Source organism: Nothobranchius furzeri, chromosome 6 (assembly GCF_043380555.1).
Source record: "Nothobranchius furzeri strain GRZ-AD chromosome 6, NfurGRZ-RIMD1, whole genome shotgun sequence".
NCBI classification, from domain to species: domain Eukaryota; kingdom Metazoa; phylum Chordata; class Actinopteri; order Cyprinodontiformes; family Nothobranchiidae; genus Nothobranchius; species Nothobranchius furzeri.
The window spans coordinates 78,905,110-78,930,054 of record NC_091746.1 but is presented as its reverse complement, the minus strand read 5'-3'; the positions used below and the strand labels follow the sequence as shown (position 1 = coordinate 78,930,054).

At 42.5% G+C, this 24,945-nt stretch overlaps 1 protein-coding gene across 1 annotated transcript in view; it reads right to left on the bottom strand.

Annotated features, from left to right (window-relative positions):
- ctnna2 (catenin (cadherin-associated protein), alpha 2) overlaps window positions 1-24,945 on the bottom strand; it is a 439,259-nt gene that overhangs the window by 8,267 nt on the left and 406,047 nt on the right. The window contains exons 14-16 of the mRNA XM_015943640.3: window positions 20,992-21,105; window positions 14,423-14,604; window positions 13,780-13,885 (exon numbers count right to left, since the gene is read on the bottom strand). Of these exons, the coding sequence (XP_015799126.1) occupies window positions 13,780-13,885; window positions 14,423-14,604; window positions 20,992-21,105 (402 nt within the window). The remainder of the gene's footprint in view (window positions 1-13,779; window positions 13,886-14,422; window positions 14,605-20,991; window positions 21,106-24,945) is intronic.

The window sequence follows — 24,945 nt, the reverse complement described above, 5'->3', positions numbered from 1 at the left end:
CTTGTGATCACAGCCGGCGGGCAGCAAGGAGGAGCAGGCAGGGCAAGGTGAAGTTACAGCATAAGTTACTGAGTTTAAAATTAGAAAGGTAGCAGTGGATATAATGCTTTTTGGTTTACATGTTTCAGTAGCATTAAGATAAACGAGTGTTGACGATCTTGACAGGGTTTCCTCCCTCCACCAGGCTAAGCATCACTTATTCATGTAAAATGTATTTATTTTTTCATGTCTGACTTTAACCGCATCTAATACTGTATTACGATGTGAGCGCAACAGCGACAACTTAAGATCGATGTGTGAGCAGCCTGAGAGGTCGGGTGTTTTCATCGGAACCCTTAAAACTTCCAGCAGGCTACGCTGCACTATTGACGTGTTAGCGCGCGGCGCTAACAACTTAGCGACGTGACATGTCTCGGAGAAAGCGTAAAAACATGTTGGACGCTTCTTCTGAAGTGGGAAAATAACACTTCTTAAGCAGAGCACGATGTTGCCTCGGCTCGTTCATGGCCGAGCCGGACTGAGTTAGATAACATTGACCCAGCACAGCCACTGGGTCGTTGGAGCTGCCCCGTGACTGCCTGATGGAAAACCAGCGGGTTTCATCAGACTCGTAACGTTTCTTGTTTTTGCTGGGGACCCCCTGTATTTTACCACTCCCTCCTGCAGTCTTCCCCTATTAACATTTAAAATAATTCTCTAAATTCCGTGTATCAATAGAAAAAATCTCTGCCTCTGCCAGCTGCAGTAAATGTAGTCTCCAAATAATAAATAAGAGGTGCATTTATCTGTGTATCACCTTCTATCTGCATTAGTGATATTTTCAGCACCAGAACAGTGAAGCAAAGAAAAAGATTCCTGAGTTTGTTAGTAATTTTATTTATTAGGTGCACCTGTTCTATTTTTCTCTGAAATGAGATCAAATCAGTGGTTCTATGGGTTGTCTCCACTGCACTAGAACATTTTACTTTGTTTAGAGACGTCTGGTGTCTAATCTGGTTCAAAAAACAAAATCGAACCCTTCAGAAGGAAAAACAGCTTTAGCCATTAATGCACACAGTTGGGGATGTGGTGGTTTTGTTATGCTGTAAAGGACACATTGAATGTATGGTTGGTAATTGACCACTGGTGGTGGTGGTGGTGGGGCTGCTGAAAATCAATACAAAGTTCTTTGTAGAACTCAAGTATCTTCTGTGATGAAATATCTGTCCTGATGGAGGTTGTGTATATCAGATTGATACCAGCATTCACAGGGCATGAGAGGGTCAACAAGTGACATGAATTATAGTGTGTCACCTACACTGTCATAAGTCAACCCCTAGGAAGGATTTTAGGACTTGACAAACCTTTTCCACCATTGTCAAAAGCAGTAAACAAGGAAATCTTGTGAAAGATCTTCGCTCCATCCCTCCCACGGAGCTTCAGAAACACTTGGCCCATGCCAAGCAGCTTTGAAGTTGTTTTGGTGGCACCACCTTACTCATGTTGAGACTCCTCTAAGAATACCTGCATTGACATATTACACATGAAAGACATGGCTTCCACAGCAACCATCAGCTGGAGGAATGCATATAAACTGAACTGAACACAATGTGGCAGAAATTACTCTGCAGTCAAACTCTTCTGGTTTCAAGCAGCGTCATTCATGGTGCAACATCAAACTACTGTTTATAATACAGCTGCTCTCCAGTAGAAAGCTTGTATCAACAGGAGGCACTCTTAACCGACAGCAATGTTTTCCTTCTTTTTGTTTCAAATTTTCACACAAGCTTTCAGTCATAGAACCATTTGTTTATGCTTCGAACCACTCCTGATAAATAACACTAATCATTCATGTGTTTCTCCTGAAAAATAAAAATATCTCTGAAGACAGCATTTCTTGCTGCTCTCTGAGTTGGTTCTGTTCTGTCCCGTCATACAGACAGTTTAAACTCCACACAGAGAAAAGCCTGTCAGTCTCAATTAGGAGCTCTTTATTTCAAAAGGAGTTCTGTTTCTTGACAACTTAAAAGACTCTAGGTTAGCACAGATAAATGTAACAACTCTTAACAAATCTGCAATTCCTAAGTTGGATGTTTGGCTGACAGAAACAAAAAGGGGTAGTAAGTGAAAGGAATCAAAACCTAACTAAAAGCACGTTCTCAGATCCAAATAATAGGTTATGACTGGAAATTTACATTCATTAAATTAGGAAAAATTATTTAACCTCTTTGTTTTGCTTCCTATAAAAACTCTGCTGTGCCCAATGCCCATATGTCCCTATCTCCTGTCTTCTCATAGTCCCTCCCTGTGGAAATTGCGTCATTTCTTTCCACCGTCATCTTGTGCTTGATCAGAAAAGGGAAGATGGTTTCCTAACCCCTTACTTCACACTGGAAGCATCAGCGGCGCAAAACTGTTTACTCACAAGCGTCGCTGGGTGCCGGTACACGCCGGGAAAATCTTCTCCAACGTGCTCCTCGCTTGGTTCGAGAGATCACAAGTTTACTCGAGACTTCAAAGGTCACGGTTTATTTATGTCATCCTCCATTAAACCAAAAAGAAGGAAATCACGTTTGATATAGCTGTTTGATGTCGTATACGATGTTGTTCCTCTCTCCTAAAGCCAAGAAAACGTACAGTTGCACTTCTGGAATGATGCTGGGAGTAAATAAGCAGTTAGGTTACATGTTAATATGAACGCATTATTGAAACCACAACGCTGCATTAGTCTTTTATTTTGAAAATTACAGGAGGCTTTACACTGAAACCGTGTGCAATTTCCTGTCTAGCCTTAATTGCAGAACTTGACGTGTCCCAGAAAATATAATAATGAATAATAATAACAAAATAAAAACCTATGTCGGTGATTGCTTGTAGTCGACACACAGATCGTTGAGATTCTGGATGAATAGTTAGAATACCAGAAACATTAATGCAATGAAACAGAAGGAATTTGTATATTTAGTATGAATAACAGCATTAGAGGATCAGATGAAGCAGCATAGGAAAACAGAGGGAAAGACATAGGGAAGAAAAAACAAAGAGGTACTGCCGGAGCGAAATGGGGCGAAGCTCCCTGAGGGCTTTTTCTATGTCAAGCACAGTGCTTAAATGACTATGAAAGAGCTCGCTGTCCTCTCCTCCTTTCACGCTAAATTGTAGTCGACTTCCCATGTGTTCATCAATAGGGCCGATACGGAGCCTTGGTGACACGGTTTGCTACTTAACGTGGATTTTAGAGAAGCAACGAGGCGACCTTGCTCTTTATTGTCAAGCTGCAGCGCTCCCCAAAAACACAGGAAACCATTCAGTGTGGATGTACAATGCTTGTTTTCTTCATCCACTACAGTAATCAAGGTTATGCTATTCCTGGTCTAATTCCATTAAGAGGCTAAAAAGAAGTAAAGTTTTATGTTTCCACTTCTATCAACTCATTCGTTTTACTGCAAGTCACAGCACACACATGGCCCCAAATGCTTGACATATTAGACACATGCTGGAAATAAAAAAAAGCCCTTGTAACCTACTTTACATCCTACTCAAGGCTCCAGTGTCTGCGGATGTACAGCAGAAGGCTCTGAATATTCAGCAAGCCCTGGTCTACGAAATGTTAAAGTGAGAATCAAAAATGTCAAGCCACCTGCTCATTTCATTACGGCAAACGACTAATTTCCACACAGGTTCTTCAGCTGATTTGCCTTGTGGGAAACAATATTCACTCCCACTCAAGTCCCGTTAAACGCTGATTGTCACTTGGCCGTCCATGAGCCAAGAACTCAATGGGTATCATCCCCAACTCATGCCAGGGGTCACACCCTGGACCTGGTTATCTCTTATGGTCTACCCATCATGAACCTTGTGACTTTGCCTCCTGTGTTCTCTGACCACTCTCCAATACTCTGTGATGTTACGTTGCCATGTCCTGTCCCTGTGTGTGAAGCTCCAGCTACTAGGTTCAGAGCCCTGGATGCAGAAACTATTTCAAAGTTTGTGGACTGTATGTCTGTCAGGTTAGAGACCTTTAACCCTGATCCATCTAACGTTGATCACTATTCACAACACTTTGATGTACTTTGTAATCAGGTCCTGGACGTGGTTGCCCCTCTCAAGCTTTGCAAGTCTCGGCCTAGGAGGGAGCCTTGGCTCTCTGATGTCACACGGGCTTGTAGGCGGGCGTGTAGATCCTCTGAGAGAAAGTGGAAAAAGGATGGCCTACAGGTCTCGCGTGAGTTGTTCAGAGCATCTCTGGTTGCTTATCAGGATGCTGTGAGGGCCGCCAGAATGGCCTATTTTGCAGACATCATTGAGACAAACTCCAATAATCCTAAGATTCTCTTCAAAACGCTAAACTCAGTTCTGGTGTATCAGGAGCCTGGCTCCATGTCTCCTACAGCTGCTGGAAACTCTGAAGCTTTTCACAAATTCTTTGTTCATAAAGTGTCGGGCATTAGAGCAGTCATTTCTGGTAACTCTGTTGACCCTGTTCCAGTTCATCCATTACCACCCACCCTGAGCTCCCTCAATACAGTTTCATACTCTGAGCTGAGTAAGCTAGTTGCGAGGCAGAAGCCATCTGGCTCTCCACTTGACGTTCTGCCGCCTCGTCTCTGGAAGGCTGCCTTTCCGTGCCTTGGCCCTTCACTTGGTCAGATTATCAATGGGAGCCTCAGCACAGGTGTGGTCCCAGCTGTTTTGAAAGCAGCAGTTATTCGGCCGACCCTGAAGAAACCTGGTGCTGATGTCTCTGTGATCGAAAATTACAGGCCTATCTCTACCCTGCCCTTTACATCTAAACTGCTTGAGAAAGTCGTTTATCAGCAGCTGGTCTCACATTTAGCTGACTCTGATCTGTTTGAGGTTTTCCAATCAGGGTTCAGGTCTGGCCATAGCACAGAGTCTGCTCTACTGAGGGTCTTAAATGACATCTATCTATCACTAGATCAGGGAACATCTGTGCTGCTTCTGTTATTAGACCTGACAGCAGCCTTCGACACAGTTGACCACGCGATTCTACTCGATCGCTTGGAACGTTGGGTTGGGATCAAAGGGTCAGCTCTGGACTGGTTTAGATCGTATCTCCAAAACAGGACATTCTGTGTTAAACTGTGTGATGTTTTTTCTTCTTGGGAGGGGCTCCGGTGGGGGGTCCCGCAGGGGTCGATCCTTGGTCCACTTTTGTTTGCCATTTATCTGCTACCTCTGGGGTCAATCTTTCGTAAACATGGCCGATCATTCCATCTGTATGCTGACGATTGCCAGATTTACTCTCCATTGTGTCAGGAGGTCACTCTATTCAGTCCTTTGTCTCCTGTGTTAATGAGGTGAAGTCTTGGCTAATGTCCAACTATCTACATCTGAATGAGGGAAAGACAGAGCTCATTGTTTTTCACCCCAACAGCAGGAATGTGGATCGTTATGCTGATCTTGGCCCTCTTTCTCCCTACTCAAAACCAGTTGTTACCAGTTTGGGGGTGAAACTTGATGTAGGACTTAAATTTGATGCTCACATCAATTCTGTGATCCGGTCCAGTTTCTTTCACCTGAGACGCCTTGCTAAAATCAAGCATATGCTGTCGAGAGCCCACCTGGAGCGGGTACTGCATGCCTTTGTAATTTCTCGGCTTGACAACTGCAACTCTCTCTATGCAGGGTTGTGTCAGTCAACACTGCGTCGCCTACAGGTTGTGCAGAACAGCGCTGCCAGGTTCCTGACTGGGACCAGGAAACGGGACCACATCAGTCCAGTTCTGGCCTCCCTGCACTGGCTTCCGATTTCCTATCGCTCACAATTCAAAATACTCGTCTTTGTTTATCATTTCTTCCAGGGTGGTGCTCCCCCCTATCTGGCCACACTCCTGAACAGACATTCCCTATCACGCGCTCTGCGCTCCTCTGACCAAGGCCTGCTCGCTGTCCCTCGGTCTAGGTGTTGTACCCGTGGGGACCGGGCTTTCTCAGTCCTAGCACCGTTACTCTGGAACCAGTTGCCACCCTCAGTCAGGCTGTCCCCTTCTCTGCCAGTCTTTAAGAATCACCTAAAAACACACCTCCTCCGCTTGGCGTTTCCAGAACATGTTTGATTATGGCCCTCTATTATGTTGAATCCATTCCACAGTTTTCATTGGTACACTCAATCCATCCACTCAATCCAATTGTGTTTCACACATTTGTATTTTACCGGAATGTTTCATCTATCTTGTTATTTCCATTTTGTATTTTGTAATTTGTATTTTGTAATTTGAATTTCTTTTATTGTTGATTTATTCAGTATAATTACTTACAACTGTACCATGTTCAGCGCTTTGGGCTTCCTGACAGGGTTGCGGAAGGCGCTTTATAAATAAAGCTTTGATTGATTGATTGATTGATTGAAGAGGTAAACACACCAACACACAAACACAACTTCAGTCTTACTTAGCTCCAACCAGCGTGTGTGACTTTAAAGAGCAAGTCACCACCAAATCAACTTTGTTTCCTGATAAACTACAGTCAGGTCCATAAATATTGGGACATCAACACAATGCTAACATTTTTGGCTCTATACACCACCACAATGGATATCAAATGAAACGAACAAGACGTGCTTTTTTAACTACAGACTGTCAGCTTTTATTTGAGGGTATTTACATCCAAATCAGGTGAACGGTGTAGGAATTACAACAGTTTGCATATGTGCCTCCTACTTGTTAAGGGACCAAAAATAATGGGATAGAATAAGAACCATAAATCAAACTTATACATTTCAATACTTGGTTGCAAATCCTTTGCAGTCAATTACAGCCTGAAGTCTGGAACACGTAGACATCACCAGATGTTGGGTTTCATCCCTGGTGATGCTCTACCAGGTCTCTGCTGCAACAGTCTTCAGTTCCTGCTTGTTCCTGGGGCATTTTCCCTTCAGTTTTGTCTTCAGCAAGTGAAATGCATGCTCAATTGGATTCAGGTCAGGTGATTGACTTGGTCATTGCAAAACAGTCCGCTTCTTTCCCTTCAAAAACTCTTTGGTTGCTTTTGCTGTATGCTTTGGGTCATTGTCCATCTGCACCGTGAAGCGCCGTCCAATGAGTTCTGAGGCATTTGGCTGAATATGAGCAGATAATATTGCCCAAAACACTTCAGAATTCATCGTGCTGCATTTGTCAGCAGTCACATCATCAATAAATACAAGAGAACCAGTTCCACTGGCAGCCATACATGCCCACGCCATGACACTTCCAGCACCATGCTTCACTGATGAGGTGGTATGCTTAGGATCATGAGCAGTTCCTTTCCATCTCCATACTCTTCTTCCCATCACTCTGGTACAAGTTGATCTTGGTCTCGTCTGTCCATAGGATGTTGTTCCAGAACTGTGAAGGCTTTTTTAGATGTTGTTTGCCAAACTCTAATCTGGCCTTCCTGTTTTTGGGGCTCACCAATGGTTTACATCTTGTGGTGAACCCTCTGTATTCACACAGGTGGAGTCTTCTCTTGATTGTTGACTTTGACACAGACACACCTACCTCCTGGAGAGTGTTCTAGATCTGGCCAACTGTTGTGAAGGGTGTTTTCTTCACCAGGGAAAGGATTCTTCGGTCATCCACCACAGTTGTTTTCCGTGGTCTTCCGGGTCTTTTGGTGTTGCTGCGCTCACCGGTGCGTTCCTTCTTTTTGAGAATATTCCAAACTGTTGTTTTGGCCACGCCTAATGTTTTTGCCATCTCTCTGATAGGTTTCTTTTGTTTTTTCAGCCTAATGATGGCTTGCTTCACTGATAGTGACAGCTCTTTGGATCTCATCTTGACAGTTGACAGCAACAGATTCCAAATGAAAGTAGCACACTTGAAATGAACTCTGGACCTTTTATCTGCTCATTGTAATTGGGATAATGAGGGAATAACACACACCTGGCCATGGAACAGCTGAGAAGCCAACTGTCCCATTACTTTTGGTCCCTTAACAAGTGGGCGACACATATGCAAACGGTTGTAATTCCTACACCGTTCACCTGATTTGGATGTAAATACCTCAAATCAAAGCTGACAGTCTGCAGTTAAAGCACATCTTGTTCGTTTCATTTGAAATCCATTGAGGTGGTGTATAGAGCCAAAAATGTTAACATTGTGTTGATGTCCCAATATTTATGGACCTGACTGTATATAAATGCATGTCTAATCATGCTGCAGACACGTGTAGTCAATAGTTTTGCACTTAAGTGCATTTTAGTTAGAATTTTAATTTTCTGCCTAAAACTGTCAGTGTTGTGCAGTTGTCATGTAAAAACTCTGCACTGCATTTGAATTTAAATCTGCCATCGTTATTGGCTAAGAAGTACCCTAGAGCATTAGCTGGTATGATATGATGTCACAATGTCGTTGTGAGCCTGTGTGTGTATTTGTTAGCGGCTTCGCCCTCTCGGTCTGCTAGGCAACATCATTTGTTGCATTTTTCAAACAGGAAGTGGGAGTGGAGTTAGACTCTGGTAGGGGGTGACTTGCTCTTTAAACACAAACAAATGTTCTCACATGCGGGAATGTGCTCAAGTGTTTGCATACAAGACTCTTCCAGGGGAAATAAAAAAGCCTGTTTTTGGTGTTTCCACTCGGCAGACAGTGTTGTAGAGATCCATTCATAACATGAGAGTTGTAGCGGAATACCCTCTGGAGAGCAGAATGGTGTGAAGATGCCTTCTGGCCTGCTCAAAGCTCAAAGTACTCTGCAGCCACAAGGACTAACAGACATTCTGCATGACAGTAGCAGCAACAGGTTTACTAACATATTCCTGTGATGTCATATATGTTCACAAAAAGGCGTAGAAAATGAAATCTAAAGTAATTTAATCAAATGCTTAATGGAACAAGTCTTTAACTAATTTCACATGTAAGATACAGGCTCAGCTTTAACTCCTGGTTCTAAGTCTTCTCTTTACTAATTAGCTGACCAATTCCTGTTGTAAGAGCTCCATCATGGTGAAGACATTTAAAAACTTGCTACATCTTCCTCCAGTATGACGTGGATCTGATGTCTCAGCAAGTCACAAAGTAGACATTCATCACTGTTGATTTCCCTGCAACAAGGAAGCAGGAGGAAGCAAACAGAGGTGTCAAGTCTGCTGACTAACATGTAAGAGTTCTGAGTTATAGACCCATCTGGCTGCAACTGAGACATTTTAGACAGTATAAAGGCAGTGACTCACACTGAAGATTATCTCTATTTTCTGGCCTTAAAGTGAAAAGGCAACTGATTGGCTGAGATGTATTAAGGACTTAAAAAATCAACAAAAACTTTGAAAGAACAGACACTGGCTATATTTACATTTCTCATTAATTCTACTGTCAGTTTGTGGTGCCAGGAATCAGCACTTACAAACCCTCAACCTTGCTTCCCACCCAGCACACATCACACCTGGCCTCAATTCCTCTCCCTGCAGGTGGTGGACCACATGGCGGCAGCATTCTGTGGTTTCTCCACGTAAAACCCGGCCAAGCATTGGGAGCTTAGGCTCAACCATCAGAAGCTTGAGAGTCGACCTGCCCCCCAGGCCTGGCTCCAGATGGGTGCTCTGGGGTTTTCTGATTGGCGCTTTGTCAACAGTGATGAGGGCATTGCTCTGAAGCATAATGGTAGAAAAGGAGGTCAGCCAAAAGGCAAAGCTGTAAATGTACTGGTACTTCTATCTTCCAGAGCTCACCTATGCTCACAAGATTTGGATCAAGACTGAAAGAGCGAGATCCAGGATGCAAGTGGCTGAAATTTGTTTTCTCTGTAGGGCGGCCATAGTTGGTCCTCAGGGGGAGCTCAGAGTAGAACTGCTGCTCCTTCTCAATGAAAATACTTCACTTATGTGGTTCAGACATCTGATCACAGGGACATCCTACAAGAAGGAGCCCCCCCAGGGTAACTATCAGAAGGAAGCATAGGCTGGGGATGGAATCCCCCAGGAGGAGCTGCAGAGCGGAGACGGTTGTCTGGATATCCATCATTAACCTGCTGCCCTTTCAACCCAACTTCAGACAAGTGGTTGAAACTGGAGCAGTGGATTTGTAAATCAAATGTTCCCGGAACGCAAATACTGATGTCAAACCAAAGTTCGCTAAAGGCAAAACAGATGCCGCAACACGCACGGGGGGCGAGGTGTTTGGACAAGTAATTAAAATTGTACCCACATTTTCTAAGTTAACACACATCTCTTCAGTGGCTGACTGGTAATCGGGAAAAACGGGAGATATCCCGGCGGCCTGGCCGTTAAACTGGCTCGCTCAGTGATTGCTGGTCATGCCATGCGTAATATCTAAATAAGCAATCCATCATGCAGCTCATCAGGGCATCTGATGTCCTGATACTCGCACAAACGGAGCAAACTGGGCACAAAGACATCCCCTCCTCTCACTTTGTCGGGGCTGGGATCCTGTTTCCCCAGCGAGAGCAGCCCTGTATGGCGCTCAGCCACTGTAGCCACAGGTGGGAGGGAGATCTTGGGAGGAGCGCAGAGCACATTGACACCTGCAGGTTGAAGACCTCCCCAGGCTGACGTCCAGCAATCCGAAGGCAGGGGGGTAGGTCAGGTTTTCACAGCATCTGTCTGCATTCCTTCGTGGGGGTTTGTTGTTGGCATTCACAAGGCTGCCATGGCGTCAGATTCGGATAACAAGACTTTGTTTGGGTCAGGCAGAGATAATTTTGCTCTCTGCCTTCAAGTCTGTAACTGATCATTCAAGTCCTCCAGTGAAGCCAATTCAGGTTTTAAACATCTCCACACCATCTGGTGACCCTCTCTGAGATGACATCCATTTTGCGCACTACTACCGGTAACACAGCTAGAACATTGTCCAGCTTACGATTCACCTCGAGTAACGTCCCAGTCTGTAAGGTCTCCACACGAACGGTGCTTTCTGTGGGTGCGGGATGCCCTCCAATCGCTCCCGTATTCCCAAATTTCCAGAAAACCAGATATCCTCCCACTCCAGTCAGAAGAAATCCAGTGATCACCAGGCCAAACATCCACACGTCTTCGACGTCCTCAATAGACAACTGGGAGAGGCATACGATCCTCCATTATTTCCAGGAGTCGAGCATATACCCCACCGGGTGTGTCCCTTGCGGGCAAGTGGGAGCCCCTTACTCCATTCTCATCGTTGAAAAAATCTTATCAATCGCATTGAACGACCAATTAATTAAATCCATTTCTAAAAATAGGGTTTTTCAGGAGAAGTGCAGAGAAGCGCTCTGTGGGCAGACAGGACAAAGAGCCTTGGGAAAAAAAGATAAGGGAGCAAAAAGGGAAGCGTCTGTACTCTGCGAGTGCCAGAAGAGAAGGCCTCAAACATATAAATGGTAAATATGGATCGTGAGCAAACACAAGATATAAAAGGAGTGTGCTTCACTTGAAATTTTGTGGCCATAAACATCCAGCTGCTGCTGATCATGAGACAGATGAGATGATAATTCTGGCCTGGACTGATCTGGATTAGATTTCACATCAGCCCTGATGATCATGTATGACATTTCTGTTAAATGCATAAACCTTCACCTCTGGCTTATTTTGTCTTTGGTTCATAGCCTTTAAACCCCTAGTGTTGCTATTGGTGTTTATATGAATATTATGAGGAAAACATCCATGATCGGAGGGTCATGGGTTCGATTCCAGCTCCCGCCAGGGGTATCCTGCTGTTGTGTCCTTGGGCAAGACACTTCACCCAACTTGCCTGTGTTAGTGGTGGTCAGAGGGGCAGACGGCGCCAAATGGCAGCCTCGCCTCTGTCAGACCTCCCCAGGGTGGCTGTGGCTACAAGTAGCTTACCATCACTAGCAGTGTGTGAATGTGAGAGTGTGTGGAAAGCGTCTTTGGGTGTCTAGAAAAGCGCTATATAAGTTCAATGCATTATTATTATTATTATTATTATTATTATTATATACTGGTCTGCCAGTATATATGGATGTCAGAGATGTGTGCATCTGCAAAAGGCTTCTTCCATTGTTGATGCTGTCCATTTAATCTGTGCCTACTACGTTGCAAACCTAAATGACAATAATGATGCACTCATTTAGCAATGGGGAGACCCTCCCAACCTGATCCACTTTTAGTGTTTAGTGTGAATTGGGCAGTGGCCTGGGATGGTTTCAAAATTCCCGGCCTGAATTAATGTCCCAGTGCCCCCCACCCCCACCCCGCACAGCGGCCGCAAACTCACTGATGCGCCTGCAGCCTCTCAAGAGTTCCTGCTGATCTAAACATTGAAATAATTATTTCATTTTCTGTTCCTCACTTCTGATTACCTTCAGTGGTGTCTGTTTGTTGCAACCACCAGGTACAAAAATGAACTTGTTTTTTATGTGACTATTTTTCCTGTCCTGCCTGTTTATTATCTTCCTGCATCTCCTCTCAATCCTAAAGAGAAACTGCTTCCTGCCTTCATATTTTTTCACCTTATGAATTACCTTTGAACTGCAGTTCTAAAAGATCTACCGACCGCGAAAATACCGGAGTGCACGCTGACCGCACCAGTGAGGTGAATTCACCGGAGGACAAAACAGGTGATGCTCTGCCCCGCAGCAGTGAAACGCATCAGGCACAAGTAAAAGACAGAAAGCACGAAAGGATATGAGCAGACATAAACGATCGCGTGTTAAATTGTCTTTGAGGTGGCGACACTTTGAGAATGTTACTGTGGCCGTGCTCAGGACGCATCTGTCTGGAGCGCGTCAACCATCAGAGCTCTGTGCCTCTCAGCTCTAAATAATCCCTGGAGAGTCCACATAGATAATGTAATATAAGTTGAACCAGGATCGTTTCGGGCTCCCCTGGGTGTGCTGAGGGCTTCCAGTTTGTTGCGTGAGTTGCCGGATCCTAGCAGACAGTTGCTGGAACGGTCCTTTCAAAATAAGATAGTTCCCAGATCTTGTTCCGGCAAGATCCGGCTCAAATTAAGCCCTGAATGGATAGTGATTTTTTGAAACAGAAAAATCAAATACATAAAGTAATTGCATTATATACGTTTATATTGCATTATATGTAATTGCATTATATATATATGTTTTTATTTATAATGCATACCTATAAATATGCATATATAAATTTGCAGGTACAGATCTAAAAGATATGTGGAGACGTCAGAACTTCAGAAAACGGTTTTATTATTGTGAGTTGAAAAGTCGATTTCAGCTCCAGCATTACTTCAGCTCAGCAGCCCCGGATAAAAGCTCAGCATGTGATACTGAAACCTACAGTAATTATTCCAAGGGTTTGCAAGCTAACAGCAGTTGCAATTACAAAGACAACAGGCAGCCTCGGTGTATCAGTGGGGCTTGAGCCGAAGGTATCCGTGCTTCTTATTAGAGACAGATGAAACGAAGAAAAAGAACATTATGCATTACCTGGAGTCACTGTTTTGAAACACCTCCCAGTTCGTTGTGTGTACACTCACCTCTGCAGCATAAACACCCGTTCACTCAGAACTGATTGATTAGATATTGAAAATTGTCTGTCAGCATGTTTTAGAGAGGTACTCATTTGATAATGAATGCATCAGCTCGGTTGGAAGCTAATTATACTAGAGACACAACTTGGTTCTGCTGTCTTGCTCTCTCAGCGTTGGCCCCACTGGGAGACAAATTCATGCAGCAACACAACTACACCTCTCCAGCTACACTCATCAACTCTCACAGTAAAGGTTTCCATTGGCCATGCCCCCTTAGTCTACATAAAATATTTGCCCTCCTGCCAGCTGCCAAGACTCAGTCAGGTACACTTACGTGTGCACAGAAAGGCACAAATAAGATAAGAAGTGATAGTGGCAGACGCAGATGAAGTGACGAAGCTACCTGATCTGCAACAGCGCGAGACAGTTTGTCCATCCTGGAACCAGCCTCTGCAATTTTCTTAGCCGCGTTGATCACATCTGAGGAGTTCTTCAGCGGACCTTTGCCTCTGTAAAAGAATTAATAGGGACATGCACATTGGAAATGTGACACTACAACCATACAACAATAAAACCTTTTACATTATTCAAAACTAATATCTTTATCCCTGATGACTCATCTCAAAGATGTTAGTTGGACTAAATTTAATGAAGTAACATTTACTGCATTCACAGCAAAAGTTTTCAAGGGTGTGTGCATGTGTGTGTATTATGTCATTTTTGATATTTTCTAAGAAAAAAATGCTCATTCCTTTTGCTCACGCCAGTCTGAGTAACTGAGGTCAGCGCCACGTAATAATGGTGCAGTCATAGCACCACAGGCACAAACACTCATGACTAATCAGGCCTCTGATTTGCAATAAGCGCAGACTTTTTAGTTTGTTCTCTGCCTTTTAATTGAGGAGTAGATCACCATTTTCACACAAACATCAGATAACCAATTTTCCAGATATGTTAAACTCTGATCCAGAAGAAAGGAAGCCTGATGAAGAACGATGGCTACCCCCCCCCCCCCACACACACACACTTGTGTTAATTGAATTTACCTGGTGAAATCTGTCATTTCCATCATGATCATGCACATCTGCTTGGCTAGCACAATGATGTCATTGCCATTATCGTCCCACTTGGCAACTTCTGCATCCAGCTTACACTTCTCCTGTCTGAAGCTCTCCACCTGCTCTGCTATCTTCGCCTTCTCCTCCTGTGGAAGCTGTGCCATGATGGCCTACAGGCAAGACGGGGAGACGAAAGCATTAGAGGAGGAAAAGAAACTGAAAATGTGAAGCTGAGCAGAAAATTGAAGCGAGATGGTTTAGAAATAAAAAGAAATGTAAAGTAGGGAGTTAAGGAGAGAGGAGAATGAAAGAAGAATGAAAAACATGGTGAAAAGTGGAAAACTTAAGAAACAGAATATAAATGTAATGCTTATTCTATATTTGCTCATTTTTTTCTGTTTGCTATACGTTTAAAAGCTCTACAAAACTAAAACCCAAAAAAACCTCATGAGACATTTCCAAATGAAGCGCCAACTTTTGCTTTTAATGGCTGGACCTTTGCAAACCCCTTGACATGTTATACCTACAAAAAGTAAATCCTTTTCTGCCTTCATTTTCCCCCTCTCATCTATGAAAATACATTTGCTCTCTCAGCTGCCTTTGGGGGCAGGTCCAAAATGGCATAAATCTTGTGGCGAGGTCACAAGCGCAGTTAGGACCCTGTATTATTTGGAAGATAAATGTATAATTACTTTGCCTCTTAGACCAGAGAATGAATAATGCATTTGTTCAACATTATGTCAGTGAGGTGAAGTGGAATGAAGAGTAGCCCGGTTTCCATTAGGTCGATTCTATTGACTCCAAAGGCGCAGAGAGAGAACGGGTACAGTAAAAACAAAAAAAGAAAAGTCACCATCAGTTTTTTAACCTAAGCTATTATTCACTGTCCTCCAAGAACTGCTATTCTCTTAATGCTGTAATAACCCCATCCTCCTTATCCCCTCTCCTCTCTCTAAAGTTGGTGTGTGGGGTGAGGCCGGCGAGACGTGCGTCACTTCGACCGTGTCCCCTGGCAGATGTGTCGGGAGAAAAATGAAAACAAAAAACATGGACGACTTGTCCTCCTGAGATTCTTTGAAAGGAAATGAGCAGGATTATAGAGGGAGGGGCAGGCGCGGGTATTAAAGAAAAAATTGAAATTACAGACAGAAATAGACCGGCACAGCGGTGCAACTTTTCTCATCGGCAGTCAACGGATTCGTCGGTAAGTTTGGGCCTGCTGATTGCTCTCAGAGTGCAGTGGTGCAAAGCTTTGATGGTGGGTAGTTTTTAAAAAGAAGGAAAAAAAAACCAAATGGTATAAATAAACAAGCAGAACCAGCCCCCCTAAAGCCCAGTGTAGATTTCCTCTGCTGCTATTGCCAAGAAGCACAAACAACAGTGTGGAGGCAAATCCTATTAAACAGCATGTGGGGTGAAAACACTCACAGTTAAAACAAATACCAAGTTAATATGAATTTAGACTGCACAACAAGAAATGAAGAATTCAAAACACAAGTGACTCTAGCAGAGCAACACTTACAGTCATGCTGAAGCTTTGCTTGCATGTGCTGCTTTCACTTATTGCAGCTGCTTCCTTGTTTAATGTGTGATTTTATGTATAATAGATGTGTGTGCAGACACATACGCTGCTGTACATGAACTCAGTCAGCAGTCGAATCCTTCAGTCGTTTACTTTAGGCCAATATTTGACCAAGGTGTCAAAAAAACTAAGAGGTGGTTGGTGGTCAAGCAGCAGATTCGTGTAAAAATAAAAAATAAAAAAAATCTATAAAACCTAAAAGTTGTTCTTTTCAATTCAATTCAATTCAAAAATACTTTATTAATCCCAGAGGGAAATTGATTATGTAATGTTTAAATTTTGATCATTATGGTTTTGTATAAACAAACAAGCCAAAAATGGGGTTTTTCCTAATTCTATGATTAAAGATAACAAATCTTACTACTTTGTTTCAGTTTCTACTTGTTTATTTAAGAGTTCAGCAGAACTTTCAGATTAGTAATCTACTTATTCTAGAATCTTTCCACATGAGAAGATGAAAAGCTGTTTATTTTATGCTCCCACAGTCCAGCTTTTGCTTCTGCAGCAGTTTATTCTTACTCATATTTAGTAAAATACCAGCTGGACCCTAAATAACTTTTTATTCAGAATTTTAAACCATCATGCAAAATCAAGAAACTAGGGGACTCTGAACAGGTCTTTTCCAGTTAGAATTTTTTTTTTTCTGGCTGATATAAACTCTTAAATAAATAATTAAATATTTAATGTTAAAGCTGTTATAATGAATCTGCAAACAAGCTAGGTTTTGAACGCCAACACGGTCACGGACACTCACCCCTCCCCTCGTGCATCTGCCCTGAGACGCTTCTGCCGGAAAATGGAAACCAGCAATGTTGGACCAAACAAGATAGCGCTAAACACCAGTCACCTTTTCTACGTCCAAGCATCTTTTGTTGTGACTTCAAATGGTGTTTTTCTTTTTGGGACTCTGGTAGTTTGTCCTAAAGAAGTGGTAGCAGCCGGCTGTTTCTCCTTCTCTGATATTATTGAGCGGAGAACCTCTCACATCTGTTACTGAATACACGAGTGCATTATTAGTGGAAGACCCAGGGAACTGCAGTGGTCAGCAAGACCGATGAGAACCACTTGATTATTAGTTTTTAATCTCCAAAATATATATTAGAGCTATATTGAACGTTGTTAAGCGGCATGATAAAACGTTTTAAGCTAATTAGTTTTCCACATTTGCTTTAGCAGCTTTAATCTAAAACAACTAAAGACTTTTACCGGTTTTTGTCGTCTAAGCTTGACATTTTGTCATGTCAGTGGCTCTTTGGGATGCTACTTTCTGAAACATGTTGCTGCATAGTGCGTTGTTGTGCCGTGGCATTCAGCAGAACTGTGTGACTTCAGCACTGGAAGGTGCTCAATTAGCATATTTGGTGTTGTTCATGTTGTTCCTGCACCCAACTGTTGAGACATTAATTATTTAAGCTCATTCCCATAATTGAACTCAACTGTGTGCAGCTGGTGTCAAAGGAACGTACGGTTTTACTCGACTCCAATGTTGAGTGAGATCGTGTATATTGAAATGTATTATTTATTCTATGCAGCTATGTCTCTGAGTAGAACGAGAACATTTCCTTTGTGCCTAAGACAAACAGTGAACCAAAGCAGACTGCTCTCCCACACGAATAAAAGGAGCTCAAAGTCTCTTGAAACTCAACAATTTAGAGTGAAAATTCCCTGACTTGAAACAGGGTTCAAGGGAGGTAGAGGAGAGACAGGGAGGCATTTGGTTAGTATACCAATTCACTCTGAAAATGGTGTGACAAAAGAGAGCGTGTCAGGGAGGAAAGGGAGAGAAAAGGGGTTTGTGAACGCAAAGGAAAGCTGCAGCACAGGGGTAAACACATGAGCCAATTGGGACGTCAAGGGAGCAGGAAGGCTCTCGGTGCTGCACCCCCACCCACCTCCTCCACGGCTCTCTAGAATTCACTTATCCCCAAATCCCTTCCCCTTCTTTACTGATAACAACAAGGAGCGAGCCTTGGGAGCTTAACATAGTGGCAAATCCAGCCGAGGGAGAGCCGTGCCAATACACTCTGCGACTGGGCCACGTCTGCAGGGATTAGGGAGCTTTCCGGGTTTCTTCACCACGAGCGCTGTCTTGAAATGACTTTAATTTGTTTCATTTGAAATAAACTGCCCAGACACTCAGAGTTCAATTTTATGGATGACCTATCAGCAGGGTTATCCAATCACTGTGTTTAGAACTGTTTACGGTGTGTTTGGCTGCCTGTGAATTATCCACGGCCTGCCACACGACTTGTACTCTGACTTTTGTACGCTGCTCGTTTTTCTTTCTTTCTTTCCTCCCTGTTATTTGTTCTTTTCGGTTTGCCCATTTAATAACTTTGCCTTGTGTGAAAGCACAATAAAAGTGACAGGCAAAGCTCTTCAAAAGTAAAAGCCCATAAGCTCCCAGGACTGCGCTGAACCTGATTAGATTTTCCTGCACTCTGAGAAACAGAAAAACAGCGAGCTTGAGGGGGTAAAACATATATCGTGCATGTGTCCTTTGTGCGATATTCACACAGTGAATGGGCTTGGAGGGATCACAACTGTAAACCTCAGTGTGCTCATATCAGCTCCTGTGGAAAAAAATGGATTACACTTCCCCTTGTCTGTTTGAGGAGAAAGACAGAGCTCTGGTGTGGACTAGCCGGGCTGCGAGAGCAGAGCTAACTTTATCCGGACACGACGAACTGCAGCAGACTGAGCAGATCACCACCAGTTTACAGGAAATGCCTCTTTTATGGCTGCACTTGCTTTCAAAATTTCACATCTCAGAGGGCATCGCACTGTCTGGAGGTGCAAAAACGGGTGACATCAAACAAGGTGAGAAACTTTGACGAGATCTTTGGCGATAGGAAATGTAAACTACATGTTGTGAAAATCTACACACTGTTTTTTTTTTCTCATATGTCCCCATCAGAGAGATGTGTTAATTAATCTTTTCATTATGGCACTGGAGTTAGAAATTATGACAAAGAGACATGTTGCAACTTCAAAATGTTACCAAAAAATAAATAAATAAATAAACTGCCCACTCGAAGCTTTACTGAATGCCAAAAATAAATAAATAAATAAAAACCTAGCTAACACTTGTTGCTGTGCTTCATTGTGTACAAGTGTTGATGCATTTTAGCTTAGATGGCCCCGCAATGTTACACTGCAGGAGCCTTAGTGGGAGTATAAATACACAAACCCAAAAGTACTTCACACACAGAGACCCCCCACAGTCACCTCTAGATTTCATCAAAACGTTAATTTCCAAATAACTCGCCTTCCTCCCTGTGTACAGTTAAGTGAAAAATGTCTTTATCAGTTTGTTAACCTTGGACTAAAGTAACTTTAGATTAATGCCACAGTAAATCAAGACTAAATCAACTTAATTATTTCTATGCCAATATATTTTTAAAAATCCTGTTCAAAGTCATGAATATGACTGTCAAATTACGGCTAGGACCGGTTCAATTAATGCATTAATTAAAGGGTAACTGGCAAAAGAGCACAAAGTTAAATTAAAGCAACAATCCAGGGTTTTCCCCACTTGCAGGAATCGTGTATGATTTTCAGGAATCCATAAAAGTGATAGTCTTACCATGTCCTGTGGTATAATGATGGACAATAAAATGTTTTAATATTGCTGAGCCCCCTCAGTGCCTCCATTAAGAGCCCCATGCAATTTGGGTCATTCAGCATTAGCCAACAGCGTTAGACACCTGCGTACGTAAAGATGTCAATCTCAGAGCATGCACAGGCGTTTGAGGATATACCTGGACTGATGCAAAGTTGGCAACATTACTTATGGACAAGTAAGTCTTTAGAATATAATTATATGATTAAACAGCACAATGTGAGAATAAAAATTGTAAAACGGTGTGTTTTTAGCTCTGCTGTCCGGCTATAGGTGTGTGTTCATGAACAAAATGTGCTTCTTCCAGCCGTGATAACAGAAGTAAGGAGAAGGGCATACGGTGGGATACATTTTTCTGCCCTTTGACAAAAACTACGGATTTCTGCATGAACTCAGTTGTAAAATAGATCTTTTTTTTTTTTTTTAAAGAAAATTTTAAATGTTTGAAAGCATCAACCACCTGATTGGCCAATCAGAGAAATGTGATAATGGTAACACCAAAGCAGGAAAAGTAGTGAATGTGTAAACAATAAAACTTATGAATACACATATGCTAACGAAGTAGAGACTGTTTAAAGGTAACCACTGGCTTGCTGCTGTTTGATGTAGCTTTAATGCAGTGATGCATCTAGGGCCCACTAAAGATAAAGGGTTGAGGTTTTATTTTTTAAAAGCCATCATTATGTGTGTTTTGGCTGTACAGTACAGAAGAGTACAGTACAAAAATGAAATAAGCTGCTGCTGCATTGATTGGATTTATTTCCCTCTTTTTTCTGAGCATTACCCCAATGAGTGCCGACTGTACAGAGACCCAGGCAAGTCTGGGCCACAGGGAGAGGAATTGAGCCAAGTCACACTCCTGCCATCCACAATCCATTCAACATGCAACACACCGCTAGAGCCTCTGTGTAGCTGGAGGGGAGCAGGCACTGATACCCTCTTAATGTCCTTTAAGCTGGGCCCCAAGTGAAAAATTGCTAATGTGCAACAAAGCTCAGACCCTGGCGATCATGACTGAGGCCTTGGCATGGCACAATGCTACATTTTGGGGAGTGTCTGAGGGGAGTTGAGTAATTACTATTTTGTTTGTGATTGCAATTTTACACCTGCCACATCCCTAACTGGAGTTTATTTCAAATAGTGGTGCTTGTTGGGATCATTTAAATTCAAGTGGAACTAAGACCTGATGCATGTGCAGCTGGGGAACTGCGGAGGGTGTTGGGAATATAGATGGTAAATTTCTGCTCACCTCTTAGTCAAACCAGACACCCTTTCTTCATTCTGTCTATTTGTTAGAGATTCTGGGACACATCAGAAAAAGTGCAGCACAGCGGGAAGTCAATATCTGCTCACCCGGGCGCTCTGTCCTGCAATAAGCTGGTCATCTTCAGTCTGGACACTGGTCCTGCTGCGAGTATCATAGTCTTCTTGTTCAAAGTCCGAGTCGTCTTCAAGCTCCTCTGGTGTCTGCATGAAGCACAAAGACAAAGTCAGGGTGTAACATTCAAAGGTAAAGACAGGGAAAGGGAAATAAAGCAGAAATACTATTCCTTACATCGACATCTCAAACCTGCAGTTTCCTTTTCACTTCAAGATGGATTGTGTGAAAATCTTACATTCTTCTCATACATTTGTCAGCATTGTTTTCAGTAGGCAGCGCCTCAAATGGAGTTTTAATTCAAACCAAACCCGGCTCACAGACAGTGATGCAACATAACTTAGAATTAAATTGTCTGAGGAAATGACTCAAGAGGATGTGTGTTGAAAGCTCAAACAAGACAGAAAAAATGAGAAGGGTTTAGTATATATGCCTACATCCCTCAAGCAAGGTCTCCGGCCAGAAAACAACTGGGTGATGGACTTTAAAAAATGTAGAAATGCCAAATTACTTCTTAATTAAAGGAAAAACATAAAGCATGTGGAATTAGCGCTGGTGAAGTGGGGAAACGATTACAAAAGAGATAAAGCCGGGTGTAGTGAGGTGTCATTCAACTACACCAGAGAGTGTTTGTCTATTCGGTGTGTTCTGGAAATTTACATCTGAGTATCATCCACATGTTTATTTAGATCTGTTTGCTTAAGGGCTGGATTAACAATGTTTGGGATGTTAATCTTTATTGATCCTTTAATAAACCTCAGTAGTGTGAGTTTTATGTTTTAACTACTCTGCCTCTGGACCCCCCCCCCCCCCCCCCCCAAAAAAAAGATCTAATCGTAAATTATGCTCAGGTGTAGCTAAGTAAAGCCAAGCTGACATAGATATTGTCTTCACCAGTAATGGTTGATGTAAATGATGCTTTTGAGGATGAACAACTACAAGGGCCTATCTACGGTATGACATACAACTCTAAACGAAGTTTACGTTTCTTCACATACAACAAAGAACTAGCTTAGGAATCTAGAACAACCGTTGCAGTAGCAAACATTTTGCTCTACAGGTTAGTTCAGCTACGCTAGCTTTAGCAGATATACCACTGGCCCGAACAGTTTTGTGTCTTGTTTGTAGACAAGCTTAGCTCTAGAAGCTGCGCTAGAGAACATGCACCAAGATGGCACCAGCTTAGGAACGGTGCTCGTTCGAAACGGTTTTTGCATCAACTTTAGTTGATATATACTTAAGCCTTTCTTTGAGACAAGAGCAGAAAAAGCTCTTGGACCGCCCCGTTGATTGAAATCCGTAGAGGTGAGTATATCACGTTGTTCACTGATTGGTCCAAGCACTGTCCAGTTGTGTGCAGAAACAGTTTGAAAGACAACTGTTGATTCTGCCTCTTAACTGGGGAGGTGGGGGGTGGGGGGTGGGGGTGGGGGGCTCATGGCCAGACTATACATTTACATATGGCTTGCCAGGGCAACAAAAACAGCTGGTAGATTGTGATGAGTTTTTAATCACAAACTTTGATCTATTTGACTGCTTATTTGATGAATTTTATTGATTATTAGATTATTTGATTTGGTTTTTTTTTTCAAACATTGATTATCCTTTAAATTTTTTTGACACATTTTTTTCTAAAAAGATGAAACTTTTCCATGTTCTGGTCAGTGTTGGGAGAGTTACTTTTACAAAGTAATTAGTTATAGTTACTAATTACTTTGTCAAACAAGTAACTCAGTTATTTACAGAATTACGTGATTATAAAAGTAACTAATTACCTAGAAAAATAACTACTTAGTTACTTTTTTCATTAAAGAATGCAAGAAAAATGGGTTAATTAAACTTACTTAATTTACTATAAATTACTACAATAGTGAAATATAAACGACTAATGACTGGAACATAATAAAATGTATGTCCAAATGTTTTTATAAACCTGAATAATTTAAATAAATAAGCACTTAACAGGAGGAACTACTAACAGGAACATTACACTAATCTAGACTATTAAAAGGTCACTGTGTGATTTTTAACAAGACCCCAATCAGGTAAAATTTAAAATTGCAAATATAAACACCTGTAAAGGTTCCTGAGCCTTTAAATGGTCTCTCAGTCTAGTTAAATTACAGAAATAAATGTAAATTTGCACAGTGTTTAAATTTCCCAGCTTCACATAATTGTGTAGTAGCATTTTTGTTGCTGCTAATCTAGTAACGGTTAAATAAATAAATAATAATCCTTTAAAGCGACACTAGAAGAGGCACAAGCCTGATGGAGGACTTAAATGTACTAACTTGGGTCAGACCCAACCACAGAAGAGCTGAAGCTGGGTGGTAAACACACACAGGTAGTTCTAATAACACCTGAGCTCCATGACGTCTGAGACTGATGCATCAGTGTTACAGCGGGACTAAAGACATGATCAGAAACAGGTTACAGCTGGATGATCTAGAAAGGTAGAACATCAGGACGTCTGAGCGGTGAAGAGGTGAGCGGACCTTCAGGACGTCCTGCTGTCACGCTAAGAAGGGCATAGACTATTCATCACGTCTTCCTCGTTCTTCACGGGCCGTGATGTGTTTGGATGAAAACATCTGCCTCTTTAGCTCCTGATCAGCTGATGACAGCTTCAAGACACCGCACTGCTTAATGCATGCTTTTAATTATCAGTAACAGAAAGGAAGGTTTAGATAAAAGAAGACGGTAATTAATTAGTTTGCTCGTTACTGAAAAAAAATATTAGTTTAGTAACGCGGTTATTTTAAACGGCGTTATTCCCGTCACTGCTGTTTCTACAGCATGCAGTGACTGCGACACTGAGGGTTTCCGCCCACCCGGCCAATCATCATGGTGTTTGTAAGCGCGTTACCGACACCTCTCTCTCCCTGGCTGCAGCTGAAGTGTGGCGGTCAGAAAGCCTCACACTGTTGCTCAACGTTCGACAAGCACATAGTAACGCACAACCTTCCATCCCCAGTAACGGTAACGGCGTTGCAACAGTAGGAAATGTAATTAATTAGATTATTCCGTTACCCAAAATAGAACGCCGTTAGTAATGCCGTTATTTTAAACGGCGTTACTCCCATCAATGGTTCTGGTCCATTGTGTCAAGTTTGCTTTCACTTTAAATAGAGTTTGACTCAGTGTTGCTCTTATCAGACACAAACACATTTATGAAGAGGGTTAAACTAGCTACCAACAGGATGGCAAAGCTGGGTATTTACCTGGGTTATTGGCTTTAGCTATGCCATTCAGTTGGTAATGGTCGTAACACATGGTTACTTCTTAATGTGTAACAAAGATCTGCAGTGGGACTGGGCAAAATAACTGCCAGGAGCTAGCGTGTGTAACTTGGGGGCAACCAGAACATATGGAGGTCAGCGTGAATCTGGTTCTTTCCAACCGACACCAACAAACTGTGTTGCTTTTTGAATTTCACTGAAGTAATGTAGCACACAACCGGACAAAAACACTGCTTGCTCATACATAAAGATTGTGTGAAAACATGCAGCCCCCTCATTTGTTTCAATGAGGTCACAATGTGACGCAGGCGAGGTGCCAACTCAGATGGCTGGTTACCTAGGAGACTGTCCACTTATGTGCACAGGATGTTTCTGCTGTTTACCTCCTGGTCATTCTGACCGAGAGTTAAATCATTTGGAGTTTTTTATTTTTATTTAATCATCCTTTTACAAGCTTGTAGAAATCCTGCTGTCCTGTTATAAAGCCATGAGAAGTGTTAGGCAGCATGATCCAATCCATGCAACACTTTCACTTATTTCAGAGCAGGTTGATTTCCAACACACTGGCCCATATCATGCTTGTCCAATTGCTTGTTTGCTGGATGTTAAAAAATATCTTGTGCTTACCACTTGGCTCTTTATCTTACTATCTACCCACTCTAAATATTCAGGCCCTTATGTGGGAATGTT